The 19,342-nt window shown below is 43.7% G+C and overlaps 1 protein-coding gene across 7 annotated transcripts in view; it reads left to right on the top strand.

The window, feature by feature from the left end:
• Window positions 1-19,342, top strand: part of ADGRF5 (adhesion G protein-coupled receptor F5) — a 98,527-nt gene that overhangs the window by 68,716 nt on the left and 10,469 nt on the right. For 5 of the 7 annotated variants that reach the window (XM_032340187.1, XM_032340190.1, XM_032340188.1 and 2 more), the window contains 9 exons: window positions 1,427-1,648; window positions 3,060-3,263; window positions 6,919-7,089; window positions 8,950-9,069; window positions 9,223-9,432; window positions 11,983-12,195; window positions 13,990-14,145; window positions 16,000-16,208; window positions 18,392-18,571. In XM_032340187.1, the coding sequence (XP_032196078.1) occupies window positions 1,427-1,648; window positions 3,060-3,263; window positions 6,919-7,089; window positions 8,950-9,069; window positions 9,223-9,432; window positions 11,983-12,195; window positions 13,990-14,145; window positions 16,000-16,208; window positions 18,392-18,571 (1,685 nt within the window). The remainder of the gene's footprint in view (window positions 1-1,426; window positions 1,649-3,059; window positions 3,264-6,918; window positions 7,090-8,949; window positions 9,070-9,222; window positions 9,433-11,982; window positions 12,196-13,989; window positions 14,146-15,999; window positions 16,209-18,391; window positions 18,572-19,342) is intronic. The other 2 variants (XM_032340192.1, XM_032340191.1) reach the window with 1 other exon arrangement.

Below are 19,342 nucleotides of genomic sequence, written 5' to 3'. Positions count from 1 at the left end.
ATTAGCAGGGGCTCTTAACCAGAATGCCCTTTCTTTAATCACTGCCCACAAATTCATGGTCAATTCCATATAACCCCTTGATACCAGTGGTCTTACTAAGCCTTATTGTTAGCCACAGTGATGTTGAAAAGAGACTCATTGTTACTGTATCTTTTCTCTGTTTAGCCTGGCGTGTTACACAAATTGTGTACTTGTATATCCCGTGAGATGGGTACTGTTTTCTCCACTTTACAGGGGAGGAACTAGAAGCAGAGGGAGGGTGAATAATGTGCCCAAGAACACAGAGGAAGTAACATAAGTCTGTATGACTTCTGAGTCTGGTGGCTACATTAACTACTCCCAGGAGGCCTTGTTTCTTAACTGTTGGGTGTGATATTTTAAAATCTTCTATTCAGGAGTCTAAAAAATGTGATAAATATTTAGATCCCTTGATACTTTGACTAGAACATCCTAGCTCCCAAAATTAATTTTATGGTATTGTGCTCCCGTGATCACAGTATGGAGAGGGACTGGGCGGAGTATAAAGCCCTCTTAGAGCTTCCTTATCCGGCACCTCTGATCTTTTCAACACATGGAATTCCTGCAAGTTGTAGAATGAGAAACACAGCTTAAAGGGGGAAAAAGCACATGTTGTGTAAACAAAGGACAACAATAAACACACACCCACACCCACAGAAATAGCAAATGTCTGTGAAATGACTTGATGCTATGGTTCTCCAGATTTGTATTATGAAAACAATAATCGCTGCTATTGCCCCAAATCACCTCCACCATAGCTCTTACAGCTCCTGTTTTCCAGACAATTGAGCTGAGGCTCAGAGAGGCTGAGTAAATTGTCTAGGGCCACACAGCTAGATGTGGCACAGAACCGGGATTCAAATCTGGACCTGTGTGTCTATAAAGTTCTCCTTCTTAAAGGGACCATGGGTATGAAATCTCTTTAAAAATTCTAAATTCTCAAGAGACTTTATTACAAGACATTATTTTTCCCCATTTATACTTCATCAAAGCCATACAACAGAGCTTTCAGAAGTATAAGATACCGGTTATTCGCAAGAGGCAGTTGATAATATTGAGTCAGTAGCAAAGAAACTTGAGGTTTAAATGAGCTGGTGTGGCTTTTTTATAAGCAACTGAGCATTTTCTACCAGACTATGCAAAATATTAAGAATAGCTTTGGAATCCCCGTCACCACTGATGAGGCCAATTAAGTATGCACAGACTCCAAACTTGAAACCCTGTTCCCAGTGTCTGGCAGGTGGCAACTCTCTGGGCTTCAAAGACCAGCTGTTAGGGGATGGAATGAGGAAGACATGTTGCTTCCTTCTGGAAGCACCATCACCCCATGTAGTGGAGGTGTCCGGTGGGCAGTCTCAATTCCGTTCATTTGCTTTGGGGTCTTAATACCTTTTCTTTGGGTTCCCAGATGAAACGAAGTTCACCATCATACCAGAAATCATTTTTGAAGGAGACACAGTAAATTTGGTGTGTGAAAACGAAGTTTTGTCCTCTAACGTGTCCTGGCACCATGTTGAAAGGCGCTTTGACATCCAGAACAGCAGCAGATTCTTGGTTTACACCACCGTGCTCAACAACATGACCTCCATATCGCGCCTCACGATTTACAACATCACTCAGGGTGATGCAGGTGGGTTTCTGTCTAAGAACTGGTGCAGAGAAAGGAGCAAAGGGCTTGTAAAGAAGCAAGCCATGGAATATATGTGAATGTGTGTGTGTACATAATTTTTTTATATATATAGATATAAAATAAATAAAAATATAAATAAATAATATATAAATAAAATTTATAAAAATTTTTATTAAAATTTATAAAAATATTTAATATGTATAAGTAAATAAAATAAGTGAAATATATATAAAATAAATAAAATATAAATAAATAAAAATAAATATTATACATGTGTGTATATGTGTGTGTATATAGATATACGCACAGTGTTTTCCTCTTTTTGAAAAGAAGTCACCAGTCTCAATTTTTCAAAATTAAAAATGAATCCCATGGTATATAAGTAAGAACTACATCCTTGGAGACAAAAACAGATTTCTACATTTACCAAGGCTTATGAGTTGGAAACAGAGACAAAAATATGACTTTTGTTTTTAATCTTCAAAAAATTTTCAACAGGTTTGTTGGGATATAATTGACATATAATGAGCTGTACCTATTTAAAGGGTACAGTTTAATATGTTTTGACATATGTGTACACCTATAAAACTATGCCCCGCCTCAGGAGAGTGAACGTAACCGTTACCCTCTGCCCAGTTTTCTTGGATTCCATTGTAATCTCTCCCATCTCCCACTCTCCTTCCCCAACACCCCCAGAAACAGAAGTTTTAAACCTGACACTCCAGAATTTAATAACCCCATTGTAACCCAGATACCAGCAGGGGAATCTCTTTTTCCCTGGCAGAGAAGTTGGGTTGCAAACCACGGGCCCTATTACATCTTTGTGGATTCTGATTTTGCCACAGAGTGAAATACAACGCCAAAATCATCCACAACCTTCTAATTCTCTGAGGTTTTCCAATTTTTCCTTTCTACCGCTTCCATCCTCACACCTTTTATCTCGTCAACAAAGACTGAGATTTCTGCTCCTTCCTTAGAACATCTCTCTACTCATTAACCCGTAGCATGAGAAATGATCTGCATTGAACTTCGACACTTCCTGAATGTTTCTTTAGAGTTGTCTAGAGCTTGGATGATTTTGAAAACGATGCTTCAGGAAGTATTGTCACAACACATGAGATGAGACTATTGTTCTTCTAAGGAATTCCACATATGTAATAATAAAAAAACACGATTGTAAGGGGAGCTGGGCGGCACAGTCGTTTGAGCTGGTTGACTCTCAATTTTGGCTCCGGTCATGATCTCAGGGTCTTGAGATGGAGCCCTGTGTCAGACTCTGCCCTCAGTGAAAAGTCTGCTGGGAATTCTGTTTCCCTCTCCCTCTGCCCCCTCACCCCGCTCGCTTGCGCACACTCTCTCTCTCAAATAAAAAAACAAATCTTAAAAAAATACATGTGTGTATTCTATGCAGGTGAATATATTTGCAAGCTGACATTGGATATCTTTGAATATGAGTCCAGAAAAAAAATAGATGTCACACCCATCCGAATTGTGGCAACTGAAGAAATGAAGGTGACATGTGACAACAATCCTGTATCCTTGAACTGCTGCAGTGAGATTAATGTAAATTGGAGCGCGATAGAATGGAAACAGGAGGGGAAAATAAACATTCCAGGTGAGAATGTTAGATGCCCTTTCACATATACGTTTTTGCCTCTTGGCCAAGTAAAAGTGGGAGATGGACTGGGTGGGAGAGGAAATGTTAGGTGACTGTTTTTTCCCAAACTTCAGACTATTAAAATGGAACTAGGCTTGATGCCAGCTCCAGCTTAGCTATTCTAGAACAACTTTCCAAAAATATATGCATACAGAGGTCATGCTTGGGTTGTGGACAAGATCTTGGCTGAGAAGACCTGATGACTTGCGTCCACAATAACTCTCGCCTGTAGAAGAGCTGGCCCCCCATCTTCCCTCCCTCTTCATCTTCAGCGAAGAGCTAAGGATGAGGTCATTGACTTTGCTTTGGAGTCTGGTTCTGAACTTCTCTTTTCTGTGTGTCTTCTCCTGGTCTCTGTCCTTCTCACGTCTCTGCCTCTGTCCCACATCTTTCTGTATCTTTCTGTATTACCTAACTCTGTCTTTGTGTTTTGGTTTTTTTTTTTCCAATTTTTCTGTATAGACCCATTTGTCTCTCAATTGTTCCATGTCAATTTCTGATCCTACGTGGCTCCTTTCAGATCTGAGATATTACTGGAAGTTCTCCACCCTCCCGTTTATACTCATGAATGATAATAATAATATATTAAAAGAGCAACTCTGACCCTGTTTTGTGTAACAGCTTATGATTAATCAATGTTTTAAAAATATGTTATCACTTTTGATCATATTCAACCCTGATCGCAAGTTTGAAGCTGGTATTTTTTTGCCTCCAATTTGCAGATAAGGAAATTGAGGGCGACACAGACTTATCCAAGGTTGTCAGAAAGGAAAAGAAAGACTCACCTCAGGTCTGATTTCCCAAGACCAGTGTTTGCCTTGGCAAAAGTATGTTAGCCATGCCTGAAGAGCCAGGGCTGGGGCGGGCTGATCTGGAAGAGTTTGCTCTGGAGCAGGAGACTTTTTTGTCTGGAGACTTCACATAACAAGACCCAATCCTTCCCTTAAGAAATGACAGCTTTATGTGTTCATCTTACACAAAAAATCATTTAAGTAAAATGTGGCTTTACTCGTGAAATTCATCAGTGCTATAAAGTTTAACAGTACAGACTCTTTGCCAGCAGATTATATTAAGTTATAAAAAAATAAAATAATGATTAATTTACATGCAAATCATCCTGAGCCCATCTATTTACAAAGCACATTTCACCTGCTGCTTCTGTATTTTACTTTAAATCCCCCATGAAGGGGAAAAGCATCTGGTTACTGTTGAAAATGTTGACACAGGAGATGTTTAGTCGCTTCCTTGATTTTTCAGGAAGAGGAGGTTGTAGGCACCCTGGAGGAGCGGCCAGATGGGAGAAAAATCTTGCAAAGTTCCCTCGGTACTAACTTCATACACTTACAGCCCCGAGAGGTGAAAGCCTCGCCCTCTGGCAGAGGAACCAGGAAGTCTGCAGTACAAATGGTCAGGGAACTCTCCGTGGTCACCACTGTTTCAGACATTCCTAATGCCCAGTGTGGGAGACAGAACAATGGATTTCCTGCCATGGGGCTGGCCGCCTGGGGACTCACACTGTCCATTCTCTGATGAATTTAACCTTTGCCCTCGGCACCTGGCCTTCTTCCTCCCCTCGTAGCCTCCACTCTGAAGTGCATGCTCTCTCTCTCTCTCTCTCTCTCTCTCTCTCTCTGTGTGTGTCTCCAAATTCCACGAGCTCTTTAGCACCCATTCTTCCAGGTCAATGGGAGACAATCTAGCAAAATAACTCACTCCAAAGCACGAGGAACTGAATGACCTACCTCATTTCAAAAACAGGTGCATTTCATTTTCAAAATACAAGGGATAAGACAGAAGGAAGGTAATCAGCAGTGGCAGAATTTCTAACATGAAAAGGGTGGTCTTTTTTGAATGAGGGGGTGCTTCCTGGAGTTTTTCAACTCATCGGGCAGCAACTAATAATATAAATGGTAATGGTACAGAAGTAATAGTATCAGTAGTAGTAATAGTGGACGTGGTAATAGTTACTGTTATTGGTGCAGCATCTCGCCTGCTTCACCTGCACAGAAATGGATGGACAAACTGGGGGAAATTAACAGCAGCAGAGTTTGTAGTCTCGCTGCAGCTGTTATGTGGTATGATGATAAAAACTAACGGAGCCTTAACTCCCTCCTTGCACACAAGTTAGAGCAGTTCCAAAAGAGTTCATTAACTTTTCATGGCCCTGCCTACCATACTCCAGTGGCTATTGATCAGTGGAGTATTCATAAAACAACTGAATATTTACAGGAGGGTGTGACCTTGACTGTGGCCTTGGGGGACATGAGAGGGAAGAGCTTAGAGCTCCACTGTCCCCTTTCTTGCATCTTTTCTTCTGGATTGCCCCACTGCAATATTTAAGCCCATGTTACCCTGTGTGCCTGCAGTCCATCTCAGATGGATCTGGTTTGGTTTGGTTTGGGGTTTTTTTGCAGCCAGACAAGACATCAGTCAGTTATAAAGAAGGGAGACTGGCTGTTTTTCTTTCCTAGTAGAAATCAGTCTGTGGTTTTGGAGTCCCTTGATGAAGTGGCCCTAGAGGTAGGCTGGCTTCAGGGTCTGAGGTGAGCCCAAGTAGAGAAGCAGCAGGAAGTGGTCCCTAGCACCCTGGGAGGCGGTGTTCTCCTTCCTGGCTGCACGTGAGGGTCTCCCCAGGGGGTTATTAGACAGACCAGCTGTCAGGGCTCTACCCCAGAGCAGCCAACATCAGGATCTCTGGGTTTGGGCTCCAGGTGATGTGGTTTGTAGTGGCATCCATGAGCCAACCACCAAGAAAGTAATTGAGTCATTTTTGGTGCTCAGAGGCGGTTTTACTAAAGTGGGGACAGGACTCCTGGGCAGGAATCACCGCACTGGAGTAATAAGGAGGACTTAAGTATATTTTTGGAGTTAGGGGAAATAAAGCCCAAGGAAGTTTCCAAATTGGATTTTCATATGTTGAAAAAGACGCACACACACTCTCTCTCTCTCTCTTAATTTTTAATTTTTCCTACCCCAGCGACCATCACTAATGGTCTGTGTGAGGGGCAGGCCCCGACTGGGCGCTGTTCTAAGTGTCGCTGTATCTTTTTTTTTTTTTTTTTAACTTTTTTTTTTTTTTAAGATTTTTTATTTATTTATTTGACAGAGAGATATCACAGGTAGGTAGAGAGGCTGGCAGAGAGAGAGAGAGAGAGAGCGAGAGGGAAGCAGGCTCCCTGCTGAGCAGAGAGCCCGATGTGGGACTCGATCCCAGGACCCTGAGATCATGACCTGAGCCGAAGGCAGCGGCTTAACCCACTGAGCCACCCAGGCGCCCCTAAGTGTCTCTGTATCTTAACTCATTTGACCTGACTACGCAATCCGAGGCGGTAGCTATGATTTTTGGTCCCCATTTTCCACCTGGAGAAACTGAAGCACAGAGCAGTTGGGTGACTTTTCCAACCATAGCCTGCTAGTAAGTGGGGATTTGGGATCTGCAGCCAGACTGCCCGGTCCCAAGTCTGCAGACCTAACCACCGCACAGTCCTCCCTCTCTAAAGAGAAGAAACTGGATTTAAATAATAATTCCTTTTCCCGGATTGGGCCTCTTTGCTCCTACATGGAAGAGTCAGCCAACTGTGTGACAGTGAAGGAACTGCTTCTGTCTCTGCAGGCAACCCAGAAACTGACCTAGAGTCCGGCTGCAGCAGATACACCTTCAGGGCAGATGGGACTCAGTGTCCCAGCGGGTCCGCTGGAACGACAGTCATCTATGTGTGCGAGTTCCTCAGCATCCACGGAGCCAGAGGCAGTAAGAACATAGAAGTGACATTCACCTCCGTGGGTAAGAACTCTTTGCCTCCAGCCAAGGGCTGTCAACCCCCGGGAATATCTCTGAGCTAGCTGGAGTGTGGTTGGGGTAAATCACAAGCGGGAGACAGAGGGGGGTGTCCCTCTCTCCCATCTGAATTTAGATAAGGTCTTTAGAAGACAGAAAGATGGGGGGAGCCCAGGGCTGCAGGGGAGGAAAGGTCTGCCTGGCACTGAGAAGGCAGGCAGGGACCGGAAAGGACAGTTTCACACTCGGGTTAGTTCTGTTTAAGTCATTGAGTTCATGACGAAGGTGGTGCCCCAGATTTTCCCTTTTCCTTCCGTGAGCCCATCCTCCTTCCCTTGGAGGCCGGTAGTAGTAGCCAGGCTCAGGGCCCACCGCCAGCAGGCGAAGACACGCTCTGTCCTCTCTCGCCTCCCGCTCTACCTATTCCAGCCAGAACCTTGCCGGAAGCTTTAATAATTTGAGACTTTACGATCATTTTACAGTTATCCTGAGTGTGTGTTAGTCTTTGACTAAAGGCTTTCAACTGAGTTGGTCCTTTTTTAAAAAAGTGTCATTTCTCCTCATGTAATAAAACATCCTAACTTCACCCCTGTTTGCAAAAATGGGGCAGTCACACTTGTTTTTCTCCCCATTTTGCAAAAACTGAACCACTTCGATCAATCACCAGACCACTTTGAACAATTTGGAGGAAGGACTAACACCAACACGACTGATCGTCCTCGTTTCCCCTTGCTACTCTCTTGACTTGGGGTTTTTTACGAAGATCAAGATGGCGCTTATCTGAAAACATGATGGCCATAGAAGAGCTTGTGGGTCTTCTGGGCAATTTCATTTCAGTTTTCTGTAGTGAGAGCGGGTGGACGCTTCAAGTTTCAACTCAGAGTTGTATTGATTAGGTGGGATTTGGATTGTCACAGAAACCTACTGAGATTTCACTGAAAACCACTGGTCTGGTGGTTTGGACGTTTTCTGAGAATCAAGAGAACCAGATTCATGGTTCCATGAGCCTCTCCCTTTTCACTCCCAGAAGCTGCCGAGCCATCAAAAGGCAGCGCCACACCAGATCCCGACAGCCAGTAAGGCCCATGGGAGGGACACAGCAATCCATGCTTGTGTGATTGGGGACTCTATCTGCACGTTGGGATCCCCGCTTCTAAAGGGCACTGTGGGCAGGCCTGATTTCTTTTTATTGTGATGAAGGGCAAGATTTTACACTGGTGGGGAAAGCTGGCCGGCATCAGTGGGTTCCAGGCGTGAAACCATTCACCTCTAGGAGATAAAAGTGAATGGCATTTTGAAATGTCAGTGACATGCTCAAAGAGGGGTGGAAAGATAGAAGCAGAGACCCCAAAAAGTAGACTGTCCATATAAGCCTTTACCGTTGTAAGGGTCTTGTTAACATTTTTGAGGAATAATTCCTCATGAATTTATGAGGACATTCTCATAAGGAGGAGTAAATGTAGAGAGACTTAGAGTTAAGGTGTCTCTCCCTCCCAGTTTGCCTGAGATGGTCCTGGTTTAATTATTGGGGCAGTACATTCTAGGATGCCTGTACCTCAAATGTTGTTCCAGAAATCACTCTTTGGCTTAGTAAGTGTTGGATGTATACTATAGCCAGTGGTAAGCCCTGGGGGATGCAAAGACATAGAAAAGAGAGCCCTGCTCTTAAGGGGTTCACACTTTTATCAAGAAGAGATACAGAAAGAGAAATTAAAATGCAACACGGTGTTATTTAAAACATGTTTTAAAAGGGTAGAGAATGGCGTTGTTACAAGAACAGAGCCATTGGGCATGGAAAAGGTTGAGGGGAGCTTGGATTATGTCAACAGCCCTAAGTTTGCAACCTTTTGCCCTGCCGATCATCAGGAGATAATTCCAGCCACAACAGGGAAGTGCACCAGCTCCCAAGGCAGGAGATGGAAATGAGTACAGTTGAGAGCACCACCGGGAACAGCCTAGAAACAAAGAAAGCCCAGGAGCCGCAAGGTACCCATCCCGCAATGACACCAGTGGAGTCAGGACGGCCCATGCTCTCTGCCTCTGTCTTAAATTTCACTCGTGTGTCGATGTCACCAGAAAGACTAAATCTTGTGCTTGTTGTTGGTTTTTCTTTTGTCCGTTCTGTGTGCGTTCTTTCAGCCAACCTAACAATAACCCCGGACCCAATTTCTGTTTCTGAGGGACAAAACTTTTCCATAAAGTGCATCAGCGATGTGAGTAACTATGATGAGGTATACTGGAACACTTCTGCTGGAATTAAAATATACCAAAAGTTTTATACCGCCAGGAGGTCTGCTGCTGGAGCAGAGTCGGTGCTGACCGTGGAGACGGCGACCCGGGAGTGGAACGGTGGGTGCGAGACCCCAGACCCTTTCTGTTGCCATGCTGCCCGGGGCCCCTGGGAACACCCTGAAAGTGGGACCAGACCTGGAGGGGCTGTCCTGAGATGTGCCTGCACCCCTGCACTCCATGCAAGAGCTCTGCAGGGGAAGATGTCCCAAATCTCCATTGTATAGATGTGGAAACAGAGGCTCAGAGAGAATAACACACGCACCTGGGCTCCTCCTTCTCACGGTGCAGAGTCAGGACTGGAACTGGGATCTCCAATTCAGGAGCCTGTGCTGCTGCCATGAAATTAAGAGGATTGTTTTGCTGCTTATGTTTAAAGATGTATTTGTTTATTTTCGGGAGAAAGGGAGTACAGGCGGGAGGGGCAGGGAAAGGGAGAGAGAATCCCAAGAAGATTCCCTGCTGAGTGCAGAGCCCCATGCCGGGTTCAATGTCACGACCTGAGCCGAAACAGAGCCAGATGCTTAACTGACTGAGGCGCCCAGGTGCCCCAAGAGGATTGTTTTTAACAGTAGTTTTACCAGAATTTTAGGAGTTTTTCACCCAATCATGATTAAAAAAAAAAAAAAAAAAACTAGGTCAAGGATTTATATGCCTGGTTCCAAAGAAAGGAATATTTGCATTTTGTATTTATCTCTACATGTTACTCATGTTGGAAAGAAATGCAGAGACTTGGAGGGTGGAAAATTATTTGCTATAATTGCTGCAATAAAAGTTGACATGTATTGAGCCCTTCATTCTGTGATACACACCATGCTAAGTGCTTGAGTGGATTAGTTCATTTACAACATAAACTTAGAGGATGCCTGTGTGGCTCTGTTGATTAAGCATCTGCCTTTGGCTCAGGCTCAGGTCATTCTCCCAGGATCCTGGGATCTAGTCCCACATTGGTGGTCCTTGCTTAGTGGAGAACCCTGCTTCTCTTTCTGTCTGCCACCCCCCCCACACTTCTGCTCTCTCTCCCTCTCTAAAAATAAATAAATAAAAATAAATTTTTACAAACCCAGTAAACCTAGAGGACAGTGTTATTAGTATCCTCATTTTACAGATGAAGAAACTGAGGCCCAGTGAGGCTAAGTAAAATATCTGAGGTTATACATCTGGAAAATGGCAGAGCCAGGGTGAAATGGAGATTGTCTGGCCAACCCTGGACCACTTCCCTCTGAATGCTTTCATTAGTTATAAGTTTAATCAGTCCAGGTCCTACAAGTCCCAGGTCTTTAGTTGCTTGTGTAAGGCCTAGGTATCATTGTAGAAATAACTGGTCACTGTGGCCAGCCTTGGTAGAATATAGTCAGGAGACAGAGTAGTGTTCCCCTGTGCTGAGCTTAACCTACACTGTCCAGTTGCTCTTCCCCCTGAGGAGTCATAACTGAGGAGGAGACATGGCTTTTCCAGGAACGTAAACTATTTGACTGTCCCATACTTGGGATAGTCAAAATCCCGTTCTCATCTAAATTAACTATACCTTCATTTCATATCAGCTTTATATTTCCCTCCCTCCCAGCAGAAACAGAAGGGGGTTTGTTCTCTGTTCTTGTTCTCCCTGTTTTCCCTCTAGCTAGGTCATGGCTCTAGTTCCTCCAGAGTTGGGTCAAAGAGAAGGAATGCTAAGAAAGTAAAAGGGTCTTACTCAACTGTAGGTGCTGTTACCATCTTCCTGCCCTTTCCCCATGATGGCTGTTCAGGTCATGCCTCATCTTGTGATGGACCCTGGTATAAAGACCACTGGGATAGGGTCCTCTCTAGAAGGTCAACCCCAGGACCATGCTCAGCCCCGTCTACCTCACCAAGCACAGCCTACTTTTGCTGTAGCCTTCCCTTAGTCCTCCAGAAAGATCTCTCATCCTTAGACTTTCCTAGATGGGAGTCAGACATCAGACATCTAACCCTAGGGTCCACAGGGGAAGCTCCCTCAAGAATTTCAGCCTAACCCCTTCCACACACTTTGATGGTGTCGTGGTGCTGGCATGCCTACTCACTCACAGATGGGACAAGGGACACCATGCCACCACGGAGCTCTAGCTCGCTGACAACTGTCTTTGAAGAACTCCTCAGCCCTGCACACACCCAAATTCCCATGTTTCTCCCTGAGTTAAGGAAAGAGACTTGGAGTAGGTAATGGGAACTTGGTTTGAATTCCAAGGGCATCTGGCTCACTCAGTTGGTAGAGCATGCAACAATTGATCTCCGAGTCCCAAGTTCGAGCTCCACATAGGAGGTAGAGATTACTTGAATAAATAAATCTTTTAAAAAAAGAAAAAGAAAAAGAAATGCAATTCCACACCTAATAGGCTGTATAACTTTAGATAAGCCACTTAATTTTATTTAAAAGGAAATGACTATTTAGGCAATGGGTTAGTCCTTCAAATACATCGAGAACCCAGGAGGAGAGCTGATCAAACATTTTCTCATCCAGTGTCTAGGAAGGTGTGACGTGCTCTTGCCCATGCTTGACAGGAAAAACTAAACTTCATCTTAACCTTCCCAGCCAATGCATTTTTGGAGCAGTGATCACATTCCATCTCATTTTTGCTTCCTTCCACACAGGAACCTATCACTGCATATTTAGATACAAGAAATCGTACAGTGTCGCGACGAAAGATGTGATGGTTCACCCCCTGCCTCTAGAGCCGGACATCATGGTGGACCCTCTGGAGGCTACGGTTCCATGCAAAGGTTCCCGTCACTTCAGGTGCTGCATTGAGGAGGACGAAGACTACAAAGTAACTTTCCAAGTGGACTCCTTATTCTTTCTTGCAGGTAAGACACGCATTGCTGCATTGTGGGATCTCAAAATTTCCTCTGAAAATAGAGGTAAAGAGACATAAGGATTGCCTCAGAGAAAGAATGTAACAGAGGGTACCTCATGAACTTTATTACCTTCTGTTGTGCTGTGTGGCCCATGGCTTGTTGGTTTTGGGCAGGAGTATATCCAGTACTCTGGTGGTCCCTCTCTCCATGCTATGCATCAGTGTGTTATAAAAGCACCACAGAAATCCTTTCAGATGCACAGCTGAGGATCCAAGAAAGTGAAATAACCAAGGGCCAAAAACAGAAAAAGAAAAATAGAAATGCTTTAGCTTCTGGTGGGGCTTCTCTGAGACTATCAGTCAGTATGAGAAACCCAGAAACCTGGGGTTGTGTGTCCCAAAGATTTTATTTATTTATTTGAAAGAGAGAGAGAGCACACAAGCAGGGGTGTGTCAGAGGGAGAGGGAGAAGCAGACTCCCAGTTGAGCAGGGAGTGTGACATGGGGCTCAATCCCAGGACCCTGAGATCATGACCTGAGCAAAAGTCACATGTTTAACCGACTGAGCCAGTCAGGTGCCCCAGAACCTTGGGTTTGAAGGCTCTGAAGGGCATGGAAGAAAGGCTTTGCTCCCTATGCAATGACTAAGGGGGCCTGTGTCACAAGCACAATGTCAAGACTCTCAAAGGGTGACATGTTCACTCAGAAGAGGATAAGCAAAAAAACAAAATTTGTCCACCAGAGTTCAGAGCTTGGCCTCCTTTCCAGGTGGGCACCAGTTTCCCCTGAGAATTACAACCGTCCTGCTCTCAAGCTGCAGAGTAATTAATGTAAAGTGGTCCATGGGTAGCACCCAATGGTACCTGGCGCGCGCACACACACACACATACACACACACACAAATCAAATCCTCTAAGGTAGAAGGTACCCTCAACCCAGAGACATCAGGGTTCCTACAGATTAGGGTGAACCTAGTATGAGCTCGCAACCCCAAATCTCACAACAGACACCTTCATGAAGGATTTGCAAGCTCATTCATTCTTTGAACAACTATTCGTGGTGACATGCTCAATGCAAAACACCACAGGAAGCAATGAAAAGGGGACGTGAGAGTTGGGGCACATGTGTTACTAACTAGCTGGAAGGGTTCTTGTCCTAAAGGACGATCCATATAACGTTAAATTTCCAAAATGAACACTGCAGATCAAAAGAACCCTGATGTTCAGAAAAGCAGGACCCAGTAGAGACAAGGACTTAGAGAAGGTGTGTGATAGGAGGCTATAGACTCCCTCTGGGTACTGGAGTACTGAAGCATTTCACCATCCCGTGTTTAACATGCATGTATTTGGTGCTCTCTAGGGGCCAAATACTGAGCTAGGCACTGGGAGATGCAGTGATAAATAAGACCAGGTACCTTCTCTCCAAGACTTGATCAATCTAAAGGAGGAGACAGACCCATAAAGAAGGGACACTAAACCAACGTGGAAAGGCAGGACAGGAGAAGTACACAGGGCATGACAGGATGTGGAAGAGAGGGATGCTGAGAGGCATTCTGATTGTCCAAACTGTACAGGCACAGATTTGGAATCATGAGTCGTGGAGGTAGGGGTTAGGGGAGCACCATGTAGGGGCGGGCTGACTGACTTACTTGTAGACTGGGGGCATTTTAAAAACCACATCAGAAATGAATGTGGCACATGCCTTGGAAAAGTTTAGACACATTATCCATATTGGATCATTTCAATAAAATGTGTGCTTTGGGGTCTCATCTTGTGACTTAGTTCTTCCAATAATTCTATCTCAGAAAAAGAAGTTAATGGAAAGCAAGTGTGTTACAAACACAGTTTCTCAGCAAGCTCAGTTTCCTGGTGTCCAAAGAAGCTGGACATTTTTTGTCACTTTACCAATGCTGCTAACAATTCAGTCCGGAGCTCAGCTATGAAGATTAACCTGGTTCCAGGTAAGAGCATTTGAAATTTTTTAAAAATGTGGTAGTCATGAGCAGGGATTCATTTATTCATTTGCTCCCTCATTCATCCATTCAATAAATGGATATTGTGCACCTGCGTGTGGCAAGCCTTGGGCTAAGGGTGGAGGGTCTGGAAGAAACAACCACAACCACAGCAACAACTAAGCCATGGGGACTAATCTCAGGTGTAGGGGAAAGATGTGTGTAATGACATCTAATGTGGTAAGGGCTGAATTAGAGATCATGCGGGAGACCAAGGAGGCTGCCAGGTTTCATTCTACTGGTGAGAGTCAGGAGGAAGTGATCAAGAAGGTCTTGTGTATGAAGCTCTATTTCAGCAGTGTCTGGGAGGCAAAGCACTGGACTGGGCGGTGCCTAGTGTCTTTGCGGGACTGAGACCCCTTTGAGGTTTCAGCAAAGGAAGGGTGTCACCACTAGACAGGGCTACATGAAAATATCAATCTAAATAATAGGCAACCATCTTTCCCATCCTTTGTCATCACCAAGCCTATATCCCCCCCCTCGCATAATATTTTCAAGGTAGAAGGTCATGGTTTATGGCTATTTCTGTAATAGCCTATGACCAAGAACTCTCCTCAGGAGCAGCAAAGAGGCAAGTGAATAAAGCATGGTCCAGGGCTTCCACTAGAAACAGTCCTCTTCCCCAGAAATCTTGTCTGTACCAGGACCTCTGATATCCAAAGGATTCATGACTCTATCACCAGCCATGTTTGGTTTACTGAGTGATCTGTGGTAATTCTCATGAATTGGTAACTGAGCTCTGGACACCAAAGTGGGAAGCAATTTAGAGTTCCCTGTCTCCCTGAGTCACTGTTCCCTGACCCTACCAAGCACACCTCTTCCAGGGGCAGCCAAGACCCCTTCTTCACCGCCCCCCGTGCTGCCATCTTCCCCCCGGCACAGACACGTTTTATTCGTTTATGTTTGTTCTTCTCTTCCCTCATACCAGGTCTGATTCCTCTTCCTTTTCCCAGTAGAAATTGCTTACATATTTCAAGATTTTATACAATGACTGAGAGCTCAGTGGATGTTAAATTTGTAAGTTGGTGAGAAAGGATCTTATCATCGGAGAATCAAAGTCCCTTGGAGATCAGAGATTCTGCAACAAATGTCATTTTCTCATTCCAATCTGGTCTTGAGTTGACATGAAATAGATTCGAACTCTAAGGGCAGCCAGAGGAACAAATGTTTACAAATATTGCTTAGAATATTCAGGTCATGGGTACCTGGAATTCCCACTATTAATTATATATGTGAATTAAGGCAGTGCTTCTCAACCTTGGCTGCATGCTAGAATCACAGGGGAAAGTTAGAAAATAGCCAATGCTTAAATCTCAGCCCCAAGGGGTTCTTATCTATTTGGGCTGAGTGAACCAGGACATTGGTATTTTCCTAGCTCCCCAGGTGATTCGAATATGCCAGAGTTGAGAATCCCTTGGACTAAGGCGTATTGTCCCTGAGATTCCTGGAAACCTGATTATCTCTTATCAGAATGAGCACACATTAAGCTCTCGTGATTTTTCCATGGCTTAGATTTAACAGACAGCAGAGAGAAGATTCCCAGGGATCGGAGGCAGGGACGAGGCATACAGGAAATAAATTGTTAGAAAAGCAAATGCATGTGAAAGATTTGTGTCAGAAGCACTAAAAGGGGCTTTGGAAGATCAGGAACAAAATAAAGAAAGTGGGTAACTCTGAAAAGGTTGCCGAAAACTAAAGAGAAAAATGAATTCAAACAGCAACATTCTAGCTAGGCCTGACCTTCTTTTGACTATCCTTTTTCCTCCTTTCAAATTGTCCTTTTTATTTCCGTTTCCAATGCAGGAGAGAAGATCATGTGCCGAGATCCCACAATAGGTGTTGGGGAACCAGGGAAAGTCATCCAGAAACTATGCCAGTTCTCAGATGTACCCAGCAGCCCTGCAGGTCCCACTGGCGGGACAGTGACTTACAAATGTGTAGGCTCCCACTGGGAGGTGAAGAAAAATGACTGCATCTCTGCCCCAATACATAGTCTGCTCCAGCTGGCCAAGGTGATCTTTACACCTCTTTGACTTTGAGCTCTTGGTGGGGAGATTCGTCTAGCTTATCATATTTCTTAGCAAATGGGCCTTGGCCTGGTTGGTGTTGCTCCCAAAGCTACTTTTATTTATTTATTTAAAAAGAAGAGGCAATCCTAGAAATGCTTTACGTTTTTCTTAAGTACAAATATGGAGACCACAAAAATATGTATTCTGCTCTGGGACCAGCTGCGTACCTTCACCTTAACTTCTCAGTGCCTTATTTCTATTACCTCTAAAGTGCAGGTGGAGTTATCTTCTCTTACCACTCTCCTTTGAGTAATCTTGATTACCAAGCAAGTAGCTCTCATCTTTTCAGAAGGAGGAGATACATTAAAAAAATAAGGTTCATCGGTGTAAAATATATATATATATATACATATATATATATGTATATATATATATGCATATGCTTGGGCTTTCTGCTTTTATACGTCTGAGATTTCTTCCACCCTTAGAGGTAACCTTTAGTTATGAAAGATGGAACTAACCTGCCTCTCTTACCTAGAAGAGAGGTTCCTGCCACGTGGTAGGGGGAAGTTTCCTTTCATCAGAATAAATAAATGTTACCCCATACTGAAGTTGTCAAGAGTAGAGACCTCTAAAATGCCTTGAGTCACACGAAACAAATACTGACGAGGCCACTAGTGGAGTTCTACTGAATGACATTGTTAGACAAGCCGTTCCAAACACTCTCACTGTTGGAAGAAGAATTAAGGAAAAGGAGTGGTACTGATTTGTGTCTCATCTAATTATCTTCTGCTCTCCTCTTGTCTTGTACTAAATTCACTAAAATACTTACTAGGTGCAAAGCATTATTGCAGGTGCTCTCAGGGTAAGGCCACCAAACCAGAATTCAGTTTCTGATTTGCTAGAGGATGTAATCCTGTTGGGTAGTTCAATACACATTAATTTTGCTTAGGATAATCAGGAAGCTCTGCTTGAAGAACTTGGCCTCTGAGTTGGACCTTGATGAGGATGCACCAGTGATATGAATTTCCCTAATTGAGAAAGATAGGAATATTTAATTTGAATTCAATGTTGGGCCCTGGTCCCAATTCTAGATACTTAGATATATTTTCAGTGGAAAGGTTGGCCTGTTAGCCTCTCAGATCTATCCATTCAACGTATATTTATTGGATACCTACTATGTGCCAATTTATGACTTATACTATATCAGGCATTATAGCATATCAGACAGAATATAACATGTTTCAAATTGCTAAGGAGCTTATAATTTAATTGGAGAGATATTGAAAATCAAACACAAGATGACATTGGTAGAAATGTCACAAATGGGGGCATCTGGGTGGTGTAGTCCATTAAGCATCTAACTCTTGGTTTCGGTTCAGACATTGATCTCAGGGTCGTGAGATTGAGCCCCACATTGGGCTCCATGCTGAGCACGGAGTCTGCTTGAGATTCTCTCTCCTTCTGCCCCTCCCACTCATGCTCTCTCTCTCTAAGATAAATAAATAAATCTTTTTTACAAAATAACAAATACTTAGGAAGTCAGAGGAGGAAACTCCCCTGGGTTGGAATACTCATCAAAGTTCTTTATGGATGAGGTCGAATTGGAGTTCATCCTTTAATTGTAAATAAGGGCTCTGGAAGTAATTGGGTAAGTAATTAGGAAACAGAAGTAGGGGTGACCATATAATTTACCATCCAAACCAGGACACATTTTTAAAATAAAAGAAAGTGCTAGTAATAATTACACTGGGTCAGCAGATATAAAACAGAACTGTCCCGGGAAAATTGGGATGGAGGGTCACCCCTCTAATGGTCAGCAAAGTAAATGACGAGAAAAAGCAGAGTAGCAAATGTGTTTCTGTACAGACCATCAAGGGATAATTTTACTCAATTTTAATCTAACTCTCTAGGAATCAGATCCCCTTTCCTTTTTCTTTACCTAGTAGTCATTGGGTTGACATGTGTTTTACTCTTCCCCTTCTGTGTGTGAGGTCTTATTTTATTCTGACTAGAACACAGATTAAGAGATAAGTTATTTTATAGGGTATATTTAAAGGAATGGAGAAAAAAAAGAAATCATTAATATAAGAGATTTTCATCATGGGTAGATCAGCAGGATTTGTTGACAGGACTGACTGGTAAGGTTTTTGAGTGTCTGTTTGTGTTGGCTTTTGTTTTACTAGGCTTTGATCAAGAGTCCCTGTCAGGATACGAAACTCCCAACATACCTGAAGGATCTTTCTGTCAGCACAGGCAAGGTGAAACATGAAGTCAGCTCATTTCCTGGGAGCCTGGGAGCCATCATTAACATCCTCGATCTGCTCTCAACAGTTCCAACCCAAGTGAACTCAGAAATGATGACGGTAAGTTGGTTGAGACCTTATAGGAGTTTGGGGTCCCCTCTTCACCCCTTGGGACTTCTGGTCAAGAAACGTAACTTGTCGACATTACAGCTCCTTCTTTGTCTTCTCCAGAACAATACTCTGGATTTTAGGGTCACAGAGTATGCTTTGTGTTTTGTCAGCTATGGTTTTTAGGGTCATGGGGGGGGTGGGGAGGTGTTTCTAGTATTCATTTGGAGATCAAAAGATTTCTTTAGTGAATCTCCATCTCAGTTTCCTCATTAAAATAGAATGGATACTTATCTGCTTTCTAAGAAAACCAGGAGGGAAAGGTTTTCAGAATATGTACAATGGAATGGTTGGAATGGATGGAATTCTCAGTGGTCTAGAACTAAACATGAACTTGCGGCAATCAGGGTTCTGAGAGGAGTCACCCAGAATTCAAAGGAAGAGTTCAAATGATGAGACTTTAACGAAAGGATACTTTCAGAGGTCAATCTGGGGATTAAAAAAAAAAAAAATAGAAACCAGTACTACCCTGAGGCCTAATGGGGAAAGGAGAGGAAATAGTGCACCTAAAGTGGAGGAGGAGGGATCACTAGTGGGAGCAACAGAACTATCACCAAAGATGTGCAGAAGACAGTATGTGTGTAGAGGGGAGAAGGGGTGACTACGGTGGGTCGTAGGAAAATATATTTCAACTTCTTCCTTCTCCTATCTTCCCATCTCCTGCCAGTGCTTCCCAGTGGCCAAACACAGCCAGAAGTACCTGGCAAGAGCTTGGGGAGCAAG

This window comes from Mustela erminea, chromosome 4 (genome assembly GCF_009829155.1).
Source record: "Mustela erminea isolate mMusErm1 chromosome 4, mMusErm1.Pri, whole genome shotgun sequence".
NCBI classification, from domain to species: Eukaryota; Metazoa; Chordata; class Mammalia; order Carnivora; family Mustelidae; genus Mustela; species Mustela erminea.
Note: the sequence above shows the minus strand (reverse complement) of the source record. Positions and strands in the feature narration are given on the sequence as shown.